At 39.0% G+C, this 22,381-nt stretch overlaps 3 protein-coding genes and 1 long non-coding RNA gene across 5 annotated transcripts in view; 2 read left to right on the top strand and 2 right to left on the bottom strand.

Annotated features, from left to right (window-relative positions):
- The first annotated feature begins 303 nt into the window (after positions 1-303).
- otos2 (otospiralin 2) lies at positions 304-2,106 on the top strand. 2 transcript variants are annotated; one of them, XM_069154119.1, is made up of 3 exons: positions 304-420; positions 682-756; positions 879-2,106. In XM_069154119.1, exons 2-3 carry the CDS (start codon positions 693-695, stop codon positions 1,097-1,099), a joined length of 285 nt encoding a protein of 94 aa, XP_069010220.1. In that variant the 5' UTR covers positions 304-420; positions 682-692; the 3' UTR covers positions 1,100-2,106. The 2 variants fall into 2 exon arrangements, with proteins under 2 accessions (XP_069010220.1, XP_069010219.1); XM_069154118.1 differs by having other exon boundaries at positions 383-420; positions 660-756.
- Positions 2,107-5,414: 3,308 nt separating this feature from the next.
- ecrg4a (ECRG4 augurin precursor a) lies at positions 5,415-10,847 on the top strand. Its single transcript, XM_069154117.1, has 4 exons — positions 5,415-5,586; positions 8,459-8,506; positions 8,636-8,805; positions 10,179-10,847. The coding sequence occupies exons 1-4, from the start codon at positions 5,517-5,519 to the stop codon at positions 10,326-10,328; spliced, it is 438 nt and encodes a 145-aa protein (XP_069010218.1). The 5' UTR covers positions 5,415-5,516; the 3' UTR covers positions 10,329-10,847.
- LOC138201031 (uncharacterized) lies at positions 8,580-10,384 on the bottom strand. The gene is made up of 2 exons (XR_011178452.1): positions 9,903-10,384; positions 8,580-8,847 (listed from the first exon to the last, which is right to left on the bottom strand). It is a non-coding gene; the product is annotated as an uncharacterized lncRNA (long non-coding RNA).
- Positions 10,836-22,381, bottom strand: part of uxs1 (UDP-glucuronate decarboxylase 1) — a 30,767-nt gene continuing 19,221 nt past the window's right edge. The window contains exons 10-15 of the mRNA XM_069154116.1: positions 17,881-18,000; positions 17,236-17,279; positions 14,397-14,457; positions 14,201-14,258; positions 12,938-13,041; positions 10,836-11,698 (exon numbers count right to left, since the gene is read on the bottom strand). Coding sequence (XP_069010217.1) covers positions 11,567-11,698; positions 12,938-13,041; positions 14,201-14,258; positions 14,397-14,457; positions 17,236-17,279; positions 17,881-18,000 — 519 coding nt within the window. The 3' untranslated portion in view covers positions 10,836-11,566. The remainder of the gene's footprint in view (positions 11,699-12,937; positions 13,042-14,200; positions 14,259-14,396; positions 14,458-17,235; positions 17,280-17,880; positions 18,001-22,381) is intronic.

Genomic DNA, 22,381 nt, shown 5'->3' with positions numbered 1-22,381 from the left:
AAATTTCACACCAACCTCCTGATGGTAGTGACAATATGGTTATATATATAAAAGTGAAATAATGAGTGATCATTTATGGGGGAGGGCAGCTGCTGGCTCCAAATGTGACATCTAATTTTTTTTTCACCTTCGCCACCATTTGTGATTTACAGAAAAAGTATTTTCACAACACAAGGACACTTTACAAAAAAAAACAAAAAAAAACCTGATGTTATATTCCTCGGTATGAGGCAAATAAATATGACGTAAGCTTTCTGGCATGCTTCTGAGACAGGCAGGTATAACGAGTCAAAATGTGAAAAACAAACATGTCCGCCTTCCCCTTTAAGCCTTTAAGATGAGATGCAGTTCTGATCCTGAGATCAGTCTGAGGGGGAAGGACAAAGGACAGGACCACAAGTAGGATCGGCTGCTGATCAGGTGAGACAAGACAGAGGATGATCTTTCTCTCCTTCAGTGACACTGCAGCTGGAGCAGTTTTTAAATAACATGCTGCACTCGGTGTTCTCCAGATAATGCCGTTACTAGGATGTTCTATAAGGCCCAGAATTTTTACACACACACACACACACACACACACACACACACACACACACACACACACTTCTCACTGCTGAAAATAATGATTTTTATTTATTTTTTTTGGGGGGGGGGTTAAGCCTTTTGTGTTCTGTCTTTCAGCTCCTGGAAGCATGCATGCTTTGTATGTGTCTGTGCTGCTCCTGTCACTCCTGCTGAGCTCCGTGCCTCCTACAGGTATGTCAGCCACTCAAATGTGCCATACCACATCGATGGATTTGGCATTATGATTTACAGTAATTCTGAAATGACAGACGAGGTGTGAAATATATTCACACTTCCTTCTTCTACTGGAGCAGAGGAGAGGGAGGCAGCCGGCAAGAGGGAGGAGAGGCAGAAACGGAGCTTACCTTACTGGGGCCTGTGGTCGTCAGATTTTTTCGGATGGCTGGAGGAGCTACAAGCCCAGGCGGCCGATAATGGCATGCAGGATCTGGCTCGCACCTTTTGGGCTCACTTCCCCATCAGCAGCGAGCTGGGCTACAACAGCCCCGAGTCCGACCATCAACTTGAGGAGTGACACAGAGGAGACACAGGGTGCAGACGGAAGATTTAAAAGTCTGGGGTCACCTGTAATGTTTTCATTTTTTACAAACAATCAATTGTAATTTGGTGACTATTATATAACTCTTTTGTTTTTCTAACCTTTGTCTTCAGTTTGTATAAAAATTATAACAAAAAATTCCACCAAATATTTCTGTCTTTATGAGTGGTGCATAAAACTTGCTGTTAAAAAAAAAAAAAAAAAATCAATATCCACTGTAGTCAACCCTATTTTACTGCCCGGGGGCTCCACTTTTGTGAAGAACTTAAATAGATTTTGTGGATACTTGTATTTTACTTGAGTACACTGTATCTTTTCAGAGCTACTTTATACAAGACAAGGGAGAAATTGCTGGAAAACGACACATGGTGCATTAACGGGATCTGAATGCTCTGTTATGTTGTATGTGGGAGGCTTTTTGCTGCCATGGTTTGAGTTCACCTGTCCACTATGGGGGAAAGGTCACCGCAAATCAATAAAAAAATTGTTCAAAGTGATCACCATTATCTTATCATTAAGTATTTCCATCAGTGGAAGAGTTCTAGGATGCAAAAACGATGGCCTTTACAGTCACCAGAACTCAACCGGGTAGCAACCCTCTCTGACATAACCAATCGGTTTGTGAACTGCCACTTTGAAGCCTCGAGTCCGACATCTCGGCTGTTGCCATCTTGGTTTATTGGAGCCAGAACCTTGATGTCACCCACTGGCTTGCGTACTACCACTTTGAAGTCTCGAGTATGGCGTTTTAACTGTTGCCATGTTGAAACAGAAGAGACCATATTTGGACAAGATGGGGAGGAGCGAGAGGTGGATCTGACTCAGTCTTATGGGACCCAAAGGAGACTGCTGCTCCCTTTTCAATCCTGGAGTGCATGACTATGACCTCAACCCGATTGAACACCTACAATATGTCATCTGTCTGTAGTGGCTTCAGTAGCTGCTTTGAAAATAAAAATGTCAAGATCAAAAAACATTTGATAAACTCATTAAATTAATGTTTATGACTAAACCTGTGTTTTCAAACCATTCAGCTTTTGACCTCTGACAGAAAAATAGAATCTAGTTGGAGTCCTTCCCCATGTTCAGATCTACCAAACAGACACCTCTGCTCTAAACTTGTCAGATCATTTAATTTAAATAACAATTTGAAACCCATGGAAGTCAAAACAGCCAATCCCAAAAAATCCACACAGATTACTGCAGTGCAATTTTCTTTTCTTTGTCTCTTCTTCTCTTTCTGATATTACATATCTTGCAACTCTTCAGTTGGTCTGCTTTTTACTTTGGGATTTGTCCTTTGAGAGAGGAGTTTCTGTGAGCTCTGAGGGACATCTGGCATGTCTGTGTGCTGAAGTGTCTGCCTCAGGTCACAACACAGACAATCAAGTCAAGTGTGAGAAGAGGCGGGAGGGGAGATGGACAGAAGGAGGGGGACGGCGTGGAGGAACAACAAAAGGAAATTGTGGTTTGGGGCAAAGTTCAGTGTAGTTTTCTGATCTCAAAATGTTCTTATTCCTAATTTCCAGGACAGCAAACAAGCACATTGGAATATACAGTATACTGGATGAGAGGATTACTTCTCTGCTTTATCTTGGTCCAGGATTGCTTGGTGGTTATTTCACGGTTTTGTGGGCAAACGAAAAGAAAGCTTTGTACCTGAATCTGAGCCATTGTGCCACATACCTCAATGCTGTACATTGTTTCCAGCTCAGTGTGGGGTACATCTGGATGGGCAAGATCAAAACAGATGTCAGAAGAGGGTTTAGAGGCTTTGGAATTCGTGATCCTGTCAGAAACATTATCTCTGTCTATTTTTCATGCTTCCTTTTTATTCTCCTCTTTTGCTCCAATCTGCTCCACGGCTGAGTAAATGGGCAAATAAAAATAGCACCTGAGGGAAACATGTGTGATTAGTGTGAATGTCAGTATCTACAATGGCTTTTTAGATTTTTCAAGCTTGGATTTGGAAAATCTGCTGCTCAATCTCTAAAAACATCTGTTTCCCTGTTTGAATTTTTCTGTTTTGCATTTTCAATTAAAATACAAATGCCCAAAGATGGTTAAAATCTGAAAAGGTTCACTGTCAATAGAAGTCAGTAAATCAGGAAATTGTGTCTATAGACGTTCCTCTACCGAGAACGGAGGCTTGTGCCTTTCACTGAGCTTTACAGCCATAACTCAAGACTGTTCACTTCAATTGACTTCAGAATGTGCTTACTTTTTATTTCTGTGCTCGGGGTAAGTATGCAGCTGAATTCAGGTTGTATGTGAAAGAGCTCACAGCTTCATGATGAAGTAGACACTCCTGGCAGAGCCTGAAAGGTGAAATGATAAAGAGTTTCTAAACATATTCATCTTCGCTCGTTTCTTCATCTGCCTTTTTTTTTTTTTTTTTTTTTTTTAACCCTTCATGTCGTTCCTCTTTCTGTCTTTTGTTAAGTCACTCCCTCTCCCCTTCTTTCCAAACCCCATCATGAAAGCAGCGCTAGTTTCGGGTTTCCTGCATTCCTGCTCTACCCGTGAGAGACAGGAAGACTGTCCGTTGCTCCAAACCAAACACTCTCCCTCTCTGACACACAGCCAAGTCAAATGAGAATTTCTGAATAAAACCTTTATGAACAGGTTTATTCTGCAGAGAAACACAGTCAGCAGTTGTCAAACTTAGACTATGTAACTTTTACAACAGCAAAATCTTCCCATTACAAATGAAAAGTTGAATTGTTTATAACTACAGCTCTGCTCGGTCCGGTGTGACCAGAAGCCTTGTAGTGGCTGATGCTGCATACTGTTATCTAACATTGGGGAACTTCAGATTAATATTGAACATGGATATGAAAGCTGCATATTAAACAAGTCATAACTCCTGATTGCCATACAGCGATTTTCAGCATACCACCTCCAAACTGTAAGATCACGACTCTACAGGCACGACTCTGATCCCCTGCTCAGGGGGGAGCGGGCGGGGGATCAGACTCGATCTCACGGACACTCTGCGATACTATGCCCCGCTCACCGATAGCCGTAACCTGACTGCACTACAGGTCTGTCAATCAATCAATCAATCAATCAATCAATCAGACACGTCCCCCCAAAAATACTGCATTTTGAAGCCTATTTTATGCGGAAGTGCAGTAGACTGCAATACCACCGGGTGCCACTAAAGGTTGGCTCCAAAAAGCGCCGGTTTCCACAGACCCCCGTTCCACTTCTGTCGTGAAATTCTTAGTCAATACGTCCACTTTTATAAACAGTCTATGATTTCAACATACTGTATACCACCAATATGAAAGCAGACCTCTGCAGAACTGTTGGCAGGACACCTACAACTGTAAACAGGCTTTTTTTTTTTTCTCTCTTTTTTTTTTACATTTTAATGCTTGGACGTTTTTTGATTTATGAATCATTGCTTTGAGTCTAGAAAAGCTCATTTAATGTGAAGTTTGCTCCTGATGTTTACATGCAGTTGGCTGCTAAAACAAAAAAAAAGCTATACAAGTTTTTGGGTTTGTGCACCAGTTGGAGCAACATTCATTCAACTGAAAGAGCTCCGTCTTCTCATCTTGGAAACTTGCAACTATCTGAGAACAGAGTAAAGCTGAAAGCATGTAAGAGGTGTTTGTTTTACGACACTCATGTTCAAAGGATGATCAAAAGATCAAGGTAAGATAAAGTGTACTCCACGTAGGTTGAAATGAAGCAGCAGAGGTATGTGGAGAACAGTGGAGGTTCCCTGAGCGAAAGGTATTTAATTAATAATGAAAAGGTGTGGTTCAGCAGGAGCTTAAACACCCCCTCAGGTTTCAACATATATAGAAATACTATTTTTTTTTTAACAATACATGTATGTCTGATATTGTTTTCCAATAAAAAAAATTAAAATAAAGTTCAATACCGGATTATACATTTCTAAAATGACATCTACATCTCCTCCTCCATTAAATAAATCCAGAATTTATGAATATGCAAATGTTTTCCAGATCAAAAGATTAACTACTGAATACCAGATGTCTCTTACGTCACTGCGAGACCGCTGTCCTTTCCATCTGCAATGCAGGCTTCACGTTCCCACATCACACTAGTGTAAGTTGATCTTTGCAACAGGGTTTTTCTTGTGATGTCTGTGACAAACTGTTTTCTCCATTCTCCCCGCCCCTCTTCTACTGGGACTCTTCTACTGGGACAAGCATGGAAATTAATTTAAGACTGGAAAAGCCATTTGCAGTCTTGCTTCTGTAGGGTGGGAGGTAAAAGACATTGCACCGCCACTGGCCAGTTTCCACTTGGAAAGTCTGGGTCGCCTCCCATTCTTCCCTCTGGTTGTGTATTGTAGCAAGTTTATGCTCAGTTGTTGCCTTTAAAGAGCTCTGAAAAGAGTCTGAGTGGGTACAAGATGGCATCCCAGCAGCTCTATTTGAGGTTGATGGGGCTGGCTGTATTGCTGACACTAGTAGCTCTTAGAGGTAAGCAAAATCAGGTGTGTTTCTTTGGCTTTACATTTGCAATGCCACATCTTCTACTGCACATGAGTCTAGCACTGTCTGATCTTTTATTTATCAATAGCTTTTTGTGGTGCAGCACTAGTTGTTAAAATGATGAATTACTTACAAGTCTGTAAAATATATCTTGTAGAGAATGTTCTTAAAAAACAGTGAAAAACATTTCTTGTACAGGTTTCATGTCTTAGTTTCTATTACACACAGACCGCATATTTTAGAGAAAATGCAGACACATCAATAGACCAGATTACAAATCTAAAGGGCTGTACTGATCGTTTTGCATGTTCTATCACATTAATTTTAAATGAAGTGTAATTCACTTTTCTGCTTCCTACTTTTCAAAGCACAGCACACCTTTCAATGTATTTCACCAACCTTTCTTGCAGCCACAGAATTATTTTCATTGCAGTTGTCAAGAAAACTCACGGACTTTGAACTTACTTTGGGGGAAAATCACATCTGCTTTATGTTATTGTTACACTACGATTATGCATCCAGGACACATGCATAACCTTAAGTTTAACAACAATGCAATGAAAATTGAAGCTCTTTGCATGTTTGAAAACGAAGGACTACTTACACAATAACACAAGGTAATCCAACACTCTAAAAACATGTGCTATGCTTTGGAAATGAATGAGAGCAAAGTGAAAATAAAAATGCAAAAAGAACATTATGTTCCTTAGCTGAGGAACCGAAGGTTAAAATCATTCTGAAGAAAAATAACTTAGAATGTTTCTGCTTAATGTAATTTGATTCTAACTCCCTGGTATGTAGTAAAAAACAAAATCTGATACAAAATCTCAGCGTCTCTATAATGCTGCATCTGCTTTATGTTTTAGGACATACATTCAGATTCATAGTTTGTTTTTATTTTTGTCTCGTCTTGGGAATCAGTATTGGTGTGACACAAGGCTCTACTTTAGGACGAGTGGTTTTTAAATCAATGAAGGCTACATTTGGCAGTGTCAATACACTTCCATGGCTGTGCAGATGATACCCTAATATACATGTTTATATCCTCCAATCCCATTGATCTAATGATAATTACTCGGAGCACAAATGAACCAGCTTCATAGCTAGCTTCTTTGTAAGTCAGTTCCTTAAAGTCTTCAGAAGACAGCAGTTCTACTTGGGTGCTTTAAGCTAAATGCTGACGTCAGCATGGTGACACTTTAATATAGTGATGTTTAGTAGGTACAATATTTAATATGTTTAACATCTTAGTCCAGCATGTTAGCGTGATAACATTTGCTTTGCACTAACAACAACTGAGGCTGAAGGTGATGTCATTGCTTTGGCAGGTATACAGTCATTAACCAAAGTAATAAACAGAGTACATTTTTGACCTGTTGTTGGTGCTGCAGGATTAATCAGTGGATCACCAAAGCCAGTGGGACATACACTGTATGATATGGTGACAGTGAATGTCTGTGCAAAATTTCATGAAAATAAAGTTCAACAGTTGGTCAGTTGCTCTTACGAGGACAAATGTTTCATCAGCTATTCACGTCTTTAAAAAGATTTTTAAAACATTTGTCTTCTTAAGAAGAAATACCTAAAAACAGACATGTAGAGTGACCATTCATCTGGCTTGATGTCTAAAAGACGCTTTTCAAAAGGCACACTCGTCCTCAAAATGTCATTATCTAAGTGACTGAAGAAGTGCAGTTGAGGAACCAAAAACTAAATTTGATCAAAGCATTTATGTAGTTTCTAAGTTATCATTGGAAAAGTGCCACTTTATTGTATTATTTTACTTTATTGTAGACTGTTACTTATTAATACGCTACTACAAATGCAAAGAGGGTTACTCATTTCTAAATACAGTGGAGGGAGAGACGATTAAAAAACACTGCTGAAAGAATAAGTCATGCTGTACATGTTGAAGGGCAGACTGCTGTAATATTGAGGGGGGGGGGGGAAACGGCAGGAATTTGATGTTCACAGCTCATTTATCTGCATCAAAATCTGAAGATAAACACATGAAAGCAATTTTGTGAGATTGCAGCCTTCCATCTCACCGCACAGTGGAAATCTTTTGAGCTCAAGCAGACAAAGTCCACCTCAGGCTATGGACCGGATTTCTGTGCATATTTTGAGGTGCATGGTATTCAGAAGGAAGAGGGAACACTGCTCTGTGTTGTTTACAGTTACGAGGATAAAAGCTCATCTAACTGGATTGGTTTGATTCAGTATGTAAACGATATCTCGTTAGTTCACTTTGTACACGAGTATTCCCCGCACACAGTGTAGAACCATCGCTCAGAGCTGCAGCAAGGAAGTCACTGTAGCAAATATATTTGCATGGAAATTGGCCAGAAGTTTGTTTTCTTTGATGCGAGTTGCCAACTTTTCCTTTAACCACGTTCAATGCCTCACTTTGACATTTATATTTGTCATGAAAACTGAAAACAAATTCCTCCATGAAACTAGTTCGGTAAACTTGGAAAAGTAAATGTGAAGTGTGTAAAAAAAAAAAAAAATCAGAAAATTTGCTACAATACATGGAAAAAAAAAAAAAGAAGCTGTTTTGATGTCGTCTTGGGGTTCCATGAACCATCTGTATGTGAGCAGCTTTAAAAATTGTCTCCCAAGTATTGGTCTAAAAGATTTGCCTTTGAAGTTTAACTTCAGATGTCTTCTGTTGGCTCATGATGGGTAAAAACCTACAATTTAAGCTGTCCATAAACATTGTGGTTGTGTTTGAGAAGACTGACGTCCGATTCAGTGGTGTTGTTTTTTTTTTATCATTCATCAAGAGTGTAACTAACCTGTCAAGAAGGACGGTGTTTGTACTGCAGCTCATTTTGTCTCTGTTGCCTCTCCTTTACAGATGTGTCCAGTGACAGCAGCTTACACAAGATCTTAAGGAAAAGAGATGGTAACATCCTTTGCAGGCTCAGCTAACATAATTGTCATGCTGCTGATAGAAAAAAAACAACTCCTTTAAAAACTGTGTTTAGAAATACCCTTTTATTATTTTGTTTTGCCTCATTGTGCTTCCATCCAGTGGCAGGAGCTGGTACTGCTCCATCAAAGTCCTCTGTTGCAGTCCCTTCTTCCAAGGCTCAAGAGTTCCTGGCGAAGCTGAGCAGAACCAAGAGGCAAGTTTGGGATCGCAGTAGACCGGACGTCCAGCAGTGGATTATGCAGTTCATGTACATGGGATTTGATGAGCAGGTTAGTCACATCAGGTTTTCTCTGAACACCGGAACGCTTTAACTACGGCGAAAAGAGAAATCAAGCGGAGTGGCCAACATGTCAGGGAGTCTGAAACACAAAACGGGCACCAGACAAAGCATACAGACAACACATCGATTTACAAACCACTGAGAAAAGACTCCTACATTTTGTTTCATAATTTATCATCGATAAAAAAATAAAAAAATAATAATAATTCGCACCAGTTGAACTCTCACCGAGAACTCACCTTTACTTCGGCTTTTCTCAACAGCCGACTGACCGTGCACTGTTCAAATTTGGTACCAATAAAAGTCAGTTCCCACTTGCGTAAGGATATTATAAAGGGTAGCTACAGCTGTTTAGTGTTACAGCTGTTTAGTGTTACAGCAGGGCTTCCTGGGAATGCTGAGTGGAATAGAGGAACATTTGGGATTCGCAGCAGATCAAGACGTACAGCACATGCTGCTGAGCAACTTATCTGTTGAACATGATCAATTTTCTCCAAATAATCCTGATTCAACAGATTTTTTTTTTTTTGTATTTTTGAACCGTCATGAAACATTTTAGGCTCTTTTATTAAGACTCTAGATTAAAAAAAAAAGTTTTTGTCTGCAAAACTTTATCAAATTGCTGCTTATCTGGCAACAAATGTTTTCTTTTACAGAAAAAAATGATATCCAGGGGCTTTAAACTTGGCAGTAAAGAGAACACACTCAAAAAACAAAAACGTAAATTTAGAAAGACATAAAACGGATAGTCAAAATATAGTCATCTGGATCTTCACATACTGAATCTCATATGTGGAGGACAAAAATGTTAAGTAAACACTTTGGTCTGAAGTATAAAAGTTGCTCTCAAAAGGCACGCTTATCCTCAAAATGTCATCATTTGAGTGAACGAATAAGTACAGTTGAGGAACTGAACACATGATAACATGAATTTCCTTTCAAATATAAATCCACTTGCAGAGCCAGATTCAGTTTTCTTTCAGGTCAGTGACTGTCATGTAGAATTCACCGGGGACAGAAAAGAACGCAGGGAACAGATAACAAGAGTAGAAAAAGAGGAGCAGAGTGCACAAAATAACCCCCTACCGTCTATTCCTGAGAGTTGACAGCATGTGTTTCAGCCAACTACAGCAGTATTTCTCCCGACAATGCCTTGAATCTGTGCATATGCCATTTGCTGTTGCCTTCTTAAAAGGCCAAAGCTGTCAAAGCACTGGCCTTTTCTTTGTTTGCCGTTCATTGCCACAGCTGTGCCTGCCGTCAGTCTCAGTGGACGTCTTATCAGCTGCCTGTATGTCTATTAGCTTGAGCTTTGTGTAGAGTTTCCTCACAAGTCACGGCTGTGTTGTTTGTCCTCACCAGAGGCTGGAGGCTGACCTGTCGTACTGGCTGGACCACGCACGCTCCAATGACCAAGGACGTCAACACCACTATGATGAAAACGCCCCCATCGGCCCGCGTGACACTTCTACCTTCAGACACGGTGCTAATGTCAACTATGACTACTATTGACTCCAGTGACTCACAACATGCTCTGCTGTGTTTCCATCACTTCAGAGGACTTCACATTCATTCACATTCATTTCCTTATATGTAGTATATCCTTATGTTAGTGACTGGCTTTTTGTCACTTAAAATTCCCAAAATTGACTTTATACCTGGATTTATGTCCCTACAACATAAGAAATACAAGTATACACACACACACACACACACACACACACACACACACACACACACACACACACTTTGTGAATGGTTCAAGGATGTGTTACTTTGTCTGAGTTTTAGTCTACTGCCGGTTATAGTCTTTTACACCTTCCAGGTAATTCAGTTGTTCTGGCTTTGTTGTCTTGATTGGTTACACTCACCAGTATAAAACCCCTTCAAATGCGTTCTCTTCATTCTTGCATACTGTGTTTTTGTTATGATGAAACATTGACCCGCTCGACCAACCGAGGCTTTGAAGCAGCCAATTTGTACGAAATACTGTTAAAAGTCTTGCCTTTGTCAATAAAGATGTTGCTGTGACTGCCTCTGTCCTTGTTTAATTTCACTTAACGCAAATTGGAGAAGTATCTACTGAACTATTGATATCGTACACAAAATATTGGAAATATTTTTATTAAAATAGCATCTTCACCTCAAATCGATAATGCTCATCCTGACATGAGATTTCACAAACATGATAAATGTCCTGAAAAACATGATGTCAACAGTCTTTCTAGAAGGTTTGTCCAGCCCTGCAGCACACTGAATGAGCAGCCAACGGAGTGCTGGCACGCCACTGATAAGAGGACAAAACATCCAGTGGATAAAACAAATTCAGGTAGCTCGTTCCAGAGGCAAAACACCAGGAGGGTGATCAAATAAACACAAAGCACAGATGCACAGTGCAAGCTGTTTGCAGGACTCTCATGGCTGCGATTTAAATAGCAAAAGCACAAATTCACAAAAAAGTATGCTGGATATTAGATTTCTTGCCAGCAATTTGTTGCCTCTTTGACTCAGGCTTGTCCATCAGTCACATGAACTCCAGTAATGAAGCTCTAACTGACAATGCAGCTGCAGCTCCAACTGAAGGCAACGCCGTCTTTTTAAAGAGTTTTGAGAAAGTTGTCTCTGCTTCTCAAAAAAAGACACCATTTCCAAGAGTGCACTACTCAGCAGTGTATATTTCAAAGAGTTGCCCTTTCAACTCTCTCATACATCTCTGTTTTGATGAAGAGCGTGTGGTGGAAAACCCGGCCTCAGTTGTGTCTGGGTCTTCCTTTCTTCATGCGGGCGGCTTTAGGTTTGGGGATGTACTGGTTGTTGGCCTGGTGCTCCAGTTCTCTGCTGAAGTACTGAATAGTTTTGTTCAAGCCTTCCTCCAGGGGCACCTGTCGACACGAGACAGAACACATCCAACACTTAGGTGCTGCCACTCCGACAAGCACGTTGACAAAAATAATCAGTAGAGCAAGCTGGATACTGGATGTAAATATCATCAATAGGCTGGTCATGTAGTAGTGCAGCAGTGAGGAAGTCGGACGCTGCTCTGGATGACGGAAGCCTCAACATCTATCCATTTCATAACGATCCCACATTTTCCAATGCCATTCAACAAATTGACTTGGTAAATAAACAGCTAGAATCCCATAAAAAAAAAAAAAAAAAAAAAAAAAAAAATTAAATATATATATTTTTTTAAATAAATATATTTTTTTTTTGTATAAAAAATATACAGTATATATGTTAATCACAGTATGTTTCAGTAGTCTCATTGCCACATGATAGTCTAAAAACTGTACATACTGAATATTGTATATAAAATTCTTCATGATGTAAGAAAATACTGAAAAATATTTCATCATAAATTTCAAGAACATACAATTGCAAGAAGATAAGTGTTTCTGTGCATAATTTACACATGTAATGTAGTTGCACCAGTGTGCTCTGTAGCATCAGTCTGTGACATCATGCGTCAAGTTGGAATGTCTTAAAATCAGATTAGAAATGATCCTAATATCAAGGTCAAGGACACATATGGCATATATCCCTGAGGGGTTCATCATATCTCAGTAGATGCAGTCGAGAAATGAGAAGTTATTTGCGGAGCTTTTGAAACAGCACTATCATTACATAGTTTAAACACTGACGAGTTCATTTTTAAAACTGTAAAATGAATCATACAACCTAATTTAATCTTTATCAAAATGTATGTTATCTCTCAATGTTACAAATAATTGTGGGACCATATACTAACATTCGATTTTCTGTATGAATTTGTTGCAGTAAAATAATTAAAAAAAAAATCATAAGAATATGAAAGGAGTTTTAATGTGCAAGTTTGATTGAAAACCAAGAGACAAACTGATATCAAGAGAATTTTGTTATAATATTTCCATATGTATAAAAATAGAAGTATCTGCTTGTTAAAGAAGATATTACATCATGAGAATCTGCAGCGCAACAACATTCATTAGCAGCGCTGTGTGACTCCACAAAGGAGCCAAAGTTGTTTCATAGTCGCCCATTAAAGCAGCACAAAAAATTTCAGCTACGGAACATCCAGAATATTTCCAATACAAGACCGCATGTGTGCATGTGAACATTTCATAATCGTGCATCTCACGTACCACCGGCTCCCAGCCGAGCAGCATCTTGGCTTTTCGGATGTCAGGTCGTCTTCGCTGTGGGTCGTCCTGGGCCTCAGGAAGAAACTGGATCTGGCTTCGGCTTACTGTGTGTGTGTGTGTGTGTGTGTGTGTGTGTGTGTGTGTGTGTGTGTTCAGGGACAGTCACAAGAGAGGGACACGTTGTTATTATTCTCCTTACTCCTACTTTGTGTGTGAGGTCAGCAGCTCGGCCAGATGTTCTGATGGGGCCGACATGCGCCCTCTCAAACATTTCCAAAGACTACAAAGACAGATAACAAATGTGATTGAAGTCTCCTTTGTTTTCTCCTACGCGTGTCTAACGGCCATAGACCCGTCTTTCATAGAGAAAACGGCACAGAGCAGGTTGAACAAAGGCTTTTCCATTTTTTTGTACAAACATATATTTGTAAATATGATTATTTGTGTACACAGTATAGTGAGTCCAAGATACGGTCTGATAATATAATATGCTGTATCAATAAGGTGGTTAAATACCTCATGAGAAACAGATACATTTCTCTGCCAAGGCCACCGCGACACAGAAGAATAGCTCTGCAGCCATGTTTGAAGGAGTATAAAAATAAAAACATAATAATAATTTGTCTGATGTGATTTTGCCATATAAGAGTTCAAATATGTAGTTAGGATTTCTTCAAATAACATGTGCACCTCCTCCTTCTCGGTGTTTGTGCTATCCAGGTTTCAAGTTTCTACATCGTACGTTCGTATCTGATTGTCACGAAAGCTGCTCGCAGAAAAACTTTAAACAAGCTCAGAGAAACTTTCAGCAGACACATCCGAAAACAATCTTTGAGTACAAAACTCTGCAAAACACATTTTTGAGGGGCACAAAAAGAAATAAGTCAGAGAAAAAAACAGACTGAAGGTCAAATAAAATGAGAGAGGGACATTACTACCGCTCTCAGACGGACACGGGGACGCAGCTTAAACCAGCGGATGTGGACAAATATTAGATTACGTCAACGTATAAATGTCAGCAAGCCGAAAAATGAAAGGGAAAGAGAACCAGCCAGCGTGTACATGTATGTAATTCAAATCCAATTTAGTGTAGCTCTCAGGTTTATCAGGTAGTTTTATTGGACTTCACTCACTCCGTTCACAGTGACGACGCTGGGTGACAATCTGTCTCATAACGGGTCCAACACAACTTAAATGCTCAGTGGCAAAGGAGACAAGAAGAGACAGCCGAGCTCAACTAAACAGGGACTGAGATGACCTTACCAACAAGACTTTTGATGAGTTGCGCAAACTCCAATATAGTGTGTTCTTCTGGGTTCCCCTGCAAACAGAATCCGCAAACTTCCATTACATCAGCGCCAACACGAGACGTTCACATAACATGAGCTACCGGAAAATTGCCCACCAATGCGGACTTCATTTTCCATTTTGATTTGCGATACGTAGATCATGAACTCACCAGATTGACCGGGCTGCTGATGTTACTGTTCATCAGCAAGACGAGGCCGTTCACCAGATCACTGCAAAACAAATGGAAAGCACTCTGTGGTTAAACTGTGAATGAAGGAGCTTTTAGGAGCGTGAACTTTCCGTGCAGGTTTGTTCGATCGGAACATTTTCTAACATAGCACATATTTCTCAGCTGACATTGACCTCCAACTGTTTCAGTGTTGCTTTTCCATTTCGCCCAACACCGCCGTGGAGCAAAAGCTTCCACGGACAGATAAGAATGCCAGTTTCGACGCTTTATTCTCCTCCCGGATATTTTAATTACTAAAGTCTCTTTCCAGTGATGCTAATTAAAAAACATGAGGTCCAGCCAGACGTTTGAAGGTTGTTGTTTTTTTCTTACTTTTGTGTCACGCAAACAACTATACCTAATCCACCTAGGGCTTACATGGCACCGCAAATCAATAAAAGAACAGAGGCAGCGAGTATATTTTAAAACAAGACAAATAGTCAATCAAAAGAAGAGCGCGCAGCCATGCAAGCAGCTTAGTTGGACTTCACCTACAGCAGACACGGTGGTGCTTTGAGGGTGACGTGCTTCGATTAGCACGTCAACATGCCCACAAAGTCACAGCTCGCGTGCTTATGTTTGCATGAGCAGCTATAATCTTTACCATGTTCTTCATCTTACAGACTAAACATGTGCTAATTAACACTGAACATGAAAACCTCCGCACGGCTAAAAATATAGGAAATTAATTCACCTCATTTCATATCTGTGCTTTTAGACTTTCACGTCTAATGACTTATAAGTCAGGCTACCTCCTAACACAAATCACAAAATAGTTGATGCAATTTTACTATGAATTCTAATCTTCAACACGGCACTGTCCACATCAGTTTTCTCTTCTTTCTCCCAAATGGCAAATTTGCATTCATGCATATATACATGATGCACTCAAAGATGCACTTCAGTCGTACTTTTTAAGTCACATTACGAAGGGAGATCAGCCACAGTAGTACAAACACCTCTCGGTATAATGCTGTATAATTTAACACCACCACAAATTCCAGCCTTCAAAATAACCATTAAGTTGCTCCCAATCTCGATGTCAGAGTCTGGCTTTCTGCCATGGCATGAAAGGAATTGCATTGTCACGATATCCATGTATCCATGATCCACAGAACACCACTGACCCACTGAGAATCCCCTGCTGTGGCCACCACTCTACCCTGACCTCAACCCTTTCGAGAAGCTACAAAGCATCCTGAAAAGGAAGATCTGTGAAGGTAGATGAAAGCATATCTCAAAACACCAGCTCTGAGAGGCAATACTGGAATCCTCAAATAAACAGAAACTACACATAGACCAACAATGATCGAGAGAGTTGTTACAGAAACTTCAAAGAGGGCTCGTATCTTAATGGGTACTTAATTTTAAAATGTACAATTCATGCACCAATCAGATTTCTATTTAATATGGGCAGAAATATGTTTTTAAACCGAATTTAAATCATTTATATCTGAATTTGAATCACTCAACCTCAATCTCCGCTTTAAAAAACTGAATTTGAATCAGACAGTTTGTATTTGTTGTATTTAAATTCTACAAACTATTGCGGTTCCCTACTTTCCTCATACTCCGTCAGTGTAACTGCACCCACCGGGCGAACAAAGTTTGTTTTAATGTTGGAAATGTTCTGTTTGAATTTTGCTGGTTAATATTGTGATGTCAAAATAAATATAAACACAGTTTCAGTGAACTTAATAATGGTTTTGTTTTTAAATGTTGGATATTTTTTCAATGAATTTAATCAAATAAATCTAATAAAGATTTTGTCCATAATAAATTTGAGAATATCAGCTCGCCAATAAAGCAACATGCACATTTATGTTTGAACCTAACTCTTAAAAACAGTTAGTTCTATATACACTAAGTTTATTAGGTACATCTAACTAAATCTAATGTATGATGCTTCATAACAGTCCCGTGATACTTGACAATGCATGCAGACCTGCCTGCAATTTTCTTCATATTCAATAATCTGCAACTGCTGTTGCCCAAATTTCTACTTTATTCATTACATTATTCAGAACAAATTAATTACTTGACTTAATAACACTATTTATTTATTTATTTTAATTACCTTTTTATTGTTCTTTCCTCATCAGAAGACAAACATCATATTAATTCACTAACTGCTCAAATTTCAACTTGTTATTAATTCTGTTTGCAAAGATTTACTTTCACTTTGATGTTCAAATATTTCTCTTCTGTTGATCAGTCAGAAAAAAAAAAAATCAGAATTATATTTATTAAGAAAAACTCAGTGAATTAATAAATGTGGTTTATGGGCAATATATGGCTTCAAAATTTGTACGAAGGGAAGTCATTGAAATGTTTTAAAAGAACATTTATACAAGCCAATGACTGTAGGTGGGATTAGTATTAAGTGGTAGCAGTGGAGGAACTTCTGTTTTAAGTTTTCTAAGTCCTCTGAGGTTTTGTGAAAGTTCCACTTAAAAACGAGTTAACCCGAAGACGGTTTAGTATTTACACGACAAAGTTATAGAGGGCAGCAATTAAAATGTTTTGATGAAATAGGAGAGCTTCAAGTTCTCCATGTCACTGATCTTTCTTCCTCCAACTGATTCATTTAATGAACCTGCAACATGCTCATATTTCTGAGTCCACCTTAAAGCGATTGTCATCTGCCTTAAACCGAAGTCCAAGTAAGACCACACACACACACACACACACACACACACACACACACACACACACACACACAGTATATTGATATGCTTTTCCGGGACAAAAGAAAACTGTGTTTATTTTGCATGCTCACCTTACATACTGAAAGGCTCTCGTTTGGGAACCGGTACCATACACCTAGAAAAACAACAGGACACGTATTATCCTTTCTGCGTGATAAACATACTGACATTCTTAAATGCCAGGGCGAATGTGTTACCGTGTGTCAAACAATACATTTCCAGTCAGCATAACCTGATGGCCGGGAGGTTAGGGCACATACTAAATGGGTAAAAATTACCACAGCAGTTGAGTCCCTGGTTTGACTCACGGCTGGCCAGACCTTTGCTGCATGTCTCTTTCATTTCCTGTCTATCTCTACTGCAACTATCCAATGAAGGCAAAATTCCCAAAAAATCGAAGCAACAGAATGCAATGGATGCTGAGCAGAGGGAACAGCGGCCTCTGTTGCTAACAAAGGGTAATTATAAGTTTCTGGCACATTAAATTCTGCCTACCGACGGTGCATGGGCGAGAAGATAAACCCAACAGTGACACTTTAGCTACATCTATACTCATAAAATCTGGGGTTACAGTCGTAAACAAAGTTCTTATCATGCTAACACTGAAAATGACGGGCCTAAAGCATAGGTGTTTGTCTCAAGCACGTAAAAAAAAAAAAAAAAAAAAAAACCACTAAGTGCAAAAATGATTTAAGTAAAAAGCTTGAGATGCATACTGTGAGAGGTTCTCCTTGTAGAGCCTGAAGGATGAAGTTACTGACGACACGTCCATCGTTCATGTGCATTCGGGAGCCAAACGTGTTGAAGATTCTTGCCACTCTTACCTCTACTCCTTCCTGTAAGCAGAGAAGAAACTGGGTCAGACACTGAGAACACAGTAACTCTGGGGTGCCTTGGTTTTAATGTTTTCATTAGTCCTTTCATTATCTTGCATTATACTCTTGTTTTACTGTGACGTGTACTCTACAGCATTTTCTAACGAATGAAATTTTACATACACCGTTTTGATTGATGGAAGGGAAAATATACAGCCAGCCAGGAATTGGTTATTAGTGAAAGTATTCCTGGAAGATCATTTGTAATCAATAGCTTTAATTTAAAATGAATGCACAAATTAATAAATTGCAAGCACAGAAATTGTAGGTAGTGACAGTAATAAAGCTAATCTGGACAACATCAATAAATTAGCAATTGTAAATTGTATAAAATCAGCTGATGCATTTTGTGTCCCAGACAATAAATTTGCTGCTTAAAGCCCCCCGAGCAGTCGTATATTGGCAGCCTATGAATACATTTTGTCAGCAAAATTAGAGCAGCATGACTCAAGGATGTGGACCTGTTTGGAAAAACTTTCTTTTGTCTTTTGGAACTTTATTAAACTTTCCATTTTTTAAATTTATTTTCAAACAAAAGTCATCCGTGTGCCTCCTCTATCAGACGTGGAATAACATTACATATAATCACATTGGACAGCAAAGCTTCTTCTCATAAAATTGGACAATTGTTTCCATTATTCAGTACAACAGCTGTACAGGTAAAGTCTGATACCAATACCAATTATTTTTGTTTCTTTTCTTTCCTTTTCTGAGCAAAATCACCGACTACTTTAACTTCATGAAATTCCTCTGTGACCCGTCATGAATACATTGCAGTGGCTAATTACGTACTCTGAACTGGAAGCTGTCATCTTAGTATACTGTACATTTTTTATCCATTACTTTTCGATTCATGCAGATTAAGTAATTTTGCTTCATAGGCTGGCCTGCTCAGAGACCATTTCCAAGACCGTTAAATGTTGAAGGTATTTCACATTCATGGAAGCAGAATTGGCTGCATTACATGATAGTGTATCAGAGGAATATACAACTGACCTTTATTGCCAAAATATTTTCCAGGAGAATATTTGGACACTAAGACTAAATAAATGGGGCCACTACATGATGGATACTCCCACTGATCGCGGTCCATGGCCTTCTTACGTCAGCCTCACGCATCACTACATACTACTTCAGATGCTATCTGCAGCCATTTTTGTTCATATGAAATGAATAAAAACATGAAAATTATGTAGATTGTTCTCTTGAAAATGTGGGACATGAAATTCAATGGACCCAACCAGCAAATGTATTCAGTATGGTGAGGAACAAGGACACAATGAGGACAGCATGATGAAGAGGTCGTGGAAGGAGTGCATTTGTTCACCCCGTGTATGTAAATGATGGTCTGCACAGGTGTACTTATACACATATTTGGGTGCTTGGCTTTTCTTCAGCCATTTAAATTCATTACAGTCTAGACACCTTATGTTAAAAGAAACACTCTGACAGGAATCAACTACACACATCCATAGAGTATATTGTCCATGATGCACCTCCTGGGGGACAAGCTACCCACAAGCCATGCTCAGAGCTCCAAATTACACACTTAGATTGGTGGTACTGGTGCGCAAACCTTTTTCATTTAGGTGCACTCGAAACTTTTTCACCGTTTCCTGTAGCAATTATGCATCTTAAACCTGAACCTTTTTTGTCGGTTACCTGATATTGGTAATTTCTCAACTCAATATGTAAATGAATTAAGATTCAATTAGTGTACTGCTTCATGCTTCCCAGCTGTTCAAAAAGCTCAGTGGCGCAGTGATTCACTCCAATCAAAATATGCTGTTTTCAGGGGAGTTCAGAAAATACATTTAGAGTATTTGTTCAAAGGCAAGACAGCAGGTACACTGGCGTAACCGATACAAATGTTTAGTCACATGAAAGATTTTTGGTCACAAGTGTCATAAATAGTTGATTCAATATTATTCAAGTACCAACGCAGGAGCCTAAACAGTTCTGACAACATACAGTGAAATAGTCAACTGTGAGTCAATAAAATCTGAACATTAACATTCATTCTACAGGTAACATGACAGAGAGCCAATTTAATACTTTTCCACTGGGTAATGTTGTATCTGGAAATCAATACATGACAACACCGACAGCGGTAAGATTCACTGGTGAATTGGTGTTGCTGATTGCAAGTCCAGTTTGTAAGATATACTTGCTATTTCAATATGGCATGTACATATTTCATCAACACTTCTTATCTTGTGGAGCTTATTATATTTTTAGGTCCTTCAACATGCCTGTCACTCAAAACTGACATGATTCTGCCTTCAACCGATTCCAACCTCTTTTCTATAGATTATTTACAGTTTTCTACAGATTATTTAAAATAAATTTCATGCTTCTATATTTCTGATGACGCGAGTCAGCTGGTCAGACCTCAGATGCACCAAGCCATTGTTTGTGTTGGTTGTGTAGAGCAGGATTGACACAGAGATCAACACTAACACACTCTTTTCTAACATCGCTGTAAACTAGAAAAAAGTATTTTTCCAATATTTCTCTGTATTGTTGGATTCCTTCTCCCCCCCCGAAAATTATCGATTTGACAAGATATTTAAACAGACTCAAATAAATTACTTGGATTTGATAATGAATTACAATTGTCAAGTATAGTATTTTAGTCTCATTTGTTTAATTGGGTTCTCTATTTACTTTAAGACTTGTGTAAAAATCTGTTAGGTGATAGGCGATATTTATGCTATCTATTTATGAAGACAACTCTGAAGAGGTCACAAACTTTCAGGCACCACTGTAACTATAGTCAAAAGCAGGTGAGCAGATCTGGGGCTGACCCAAACCTCTGTGAAACTGGTTTACCCACACAGATACACATACACACACACACTGATCATCTAGGGGTTAAATACAAGTCTCAGCCACAGGCTATTCTGTCTGTTATTTTGTTTTTCTCTCTGATCAAACAGTGGGCTCTATTTTCACCTTAACTTGGATGATTTGGGGGAATTATTAAGTAACTGGCACCAAACAAAGAATAGGAATCTGTTTTCAGATGTGGATTTCTGACCACAAATGGCCAAAAGAACCTGCTATTTGGTTTTAGACTTTGAAATTTGGGGTCAGTGTTTGACAGAACAATTTGAAAGCCCCACTGTATGAGGGTCAGGTCAAAATGCTTGGTGTCCTGACAAGTGACACAGTGACTGAAAATGTAAGCTACAGCAGGTGCCTACTGGGTGTTACGTCCAAGAGGAGTAACACTGCCAAACTTATGACAAAATATAGTGAGCAGCCCTAGTGCATGACAATATTACAAGAAAAAAAAAATTCCCTAGTACTGCAGAATTTAATCTACAACACTGCCAGTATCAGTTAAAACACACATTAACAATATCTAGCACTATCTAACTGTGTTGGTCTGGTGGTCTTCTCGCTGTCAAATGAACAAAGTCACCTTTCTTTAACTTATACCATGAAAATGTAAATGCTGAATTAAATCTGATGTTTCAGGTGTCTTTGAAGTATCAATACTACACGTACTGAGTAACTTCTCCTAAAAGATAACCTTGATCTGGAAGATGGTTGCACAGCGAGCACGTGTAATCTAGACGTCCACCAAACAACATCACAAAAACACATCAAGACACATTCAATTTCCTTGTGGGTGACACGCAAAAACCCCAAAAATATAGAGTAGTAATGAAAAGTGTACCACTATCAACTTGCAGATCCAGTATCAATCTCAGTAAAAATAAAATCTGAATGATCATCATCATGACATAGCGCTTTAAATATTGTTCTGTGTCCTTGTCTTGTAAATGATTATGATGAACCTTTGTTGGTAAGATTTTGTCTGAATGCTTCTTGTCAATCAGATCAAAATAAATCTAGTTTTTGCCATCATAATGTTTCTTTTCAGCCTGAGAAGCAAGTATGACATGCTTTTTCATCCACTGCTTAGCCCGCACTCGTCACTTTTGAAATGTTAATGAATTTTGATTACATGACTGCGCAATAGATGTAATGTGTGATATTCTTGTCCATCTGCACAAACGACTGACAGTTGGGTTTTGAAAGCCGGCTATTTCCAAGAATTCTCCCAGTAAGTGTGAAAAAAATAATGAGTCACTGAGGAGGGGCAGGAGACAAGGCAGATAAATAAATATCACCTGCCTGAAGGAAAGGCAAGAGAAGTCAATCATATCTGATCATCAAAGGCTGCTGTCAGTCAAATCATTATCAAAAAGTCCTAACATAACTGAAATTGTTGAGAGCTTTACAGAATTTTTTATCATAAAGCTCAGCCCGGCCTAAATACAATATTCATTCACAGCCTTCACTGATACCAAACTATGCTCTGGAAAAGAGC

The sequence above is a fragment of the Embiotoca jacksoni genome, unplaced genomic scaffold (genome assembly GCF_022577435.1).
Source record: "Embiotoca jacksoni isolate LCO1_2020_lvr unplaced genomic scaffold, fEmbJac1.0.p SCAF_2, whole genome shotgun sequence".
Classification (NCBI taxonomy): domain Eukaryota; kingdom Metazoa; phylum Chordata; class Actinopteri; family Embiotocidae; genus Embiotoca; species Embiotoca jacksoni.
The sequence above is the reverse complement of the archived record's forward strand: the minus strand, read 5'-3'. Positions and strand labels throughout refer to the sequence as shown.

What these genes read in the sequence shown, in the direction of transcription:
- otos2 (XM_069154119.1), top strand. Translation starts at nt 693, where the DNA reads ATGCATGCTTTGTATGTGTCTGTGCTGCTCCTGTCACTCCTGCTGAGC. An exon ending in GAGCTCCGTGCCTCCTACAG is followed by an intron (nt 757 to 878) that starts GTATGTCAGCCA and finishes CTACTGGAGCAG; the next exon opens with AGGAGAGGGAGGCAGCCGGC.
- ecrg4a (XM_069154117.1), top strand. Translation starts at nt 5,517, where the DNA reads ATGGCATCCCAGCAGCTCTATTTGAGGTTGATGGGGCTGGCTGTATTG. An exon ending in GATCTTAAGGAAAAGAGATG is followed by an intron (nt 8,507 to 8,635) that starts GTAACATCCTTT and finishes GCTTCCATCCAG; the next exon opens with TGGCAGGAGCTGGTACTGCT. An exon ending in ACATGGGATTTGATGAGCAG is followed by an intron (nt 8,806 to 10,178) that starts GTTAGTCACATC and finishes TGTCCTCACCAG; the next exon opens with AGGCTGGAGGCTGACCTGTC.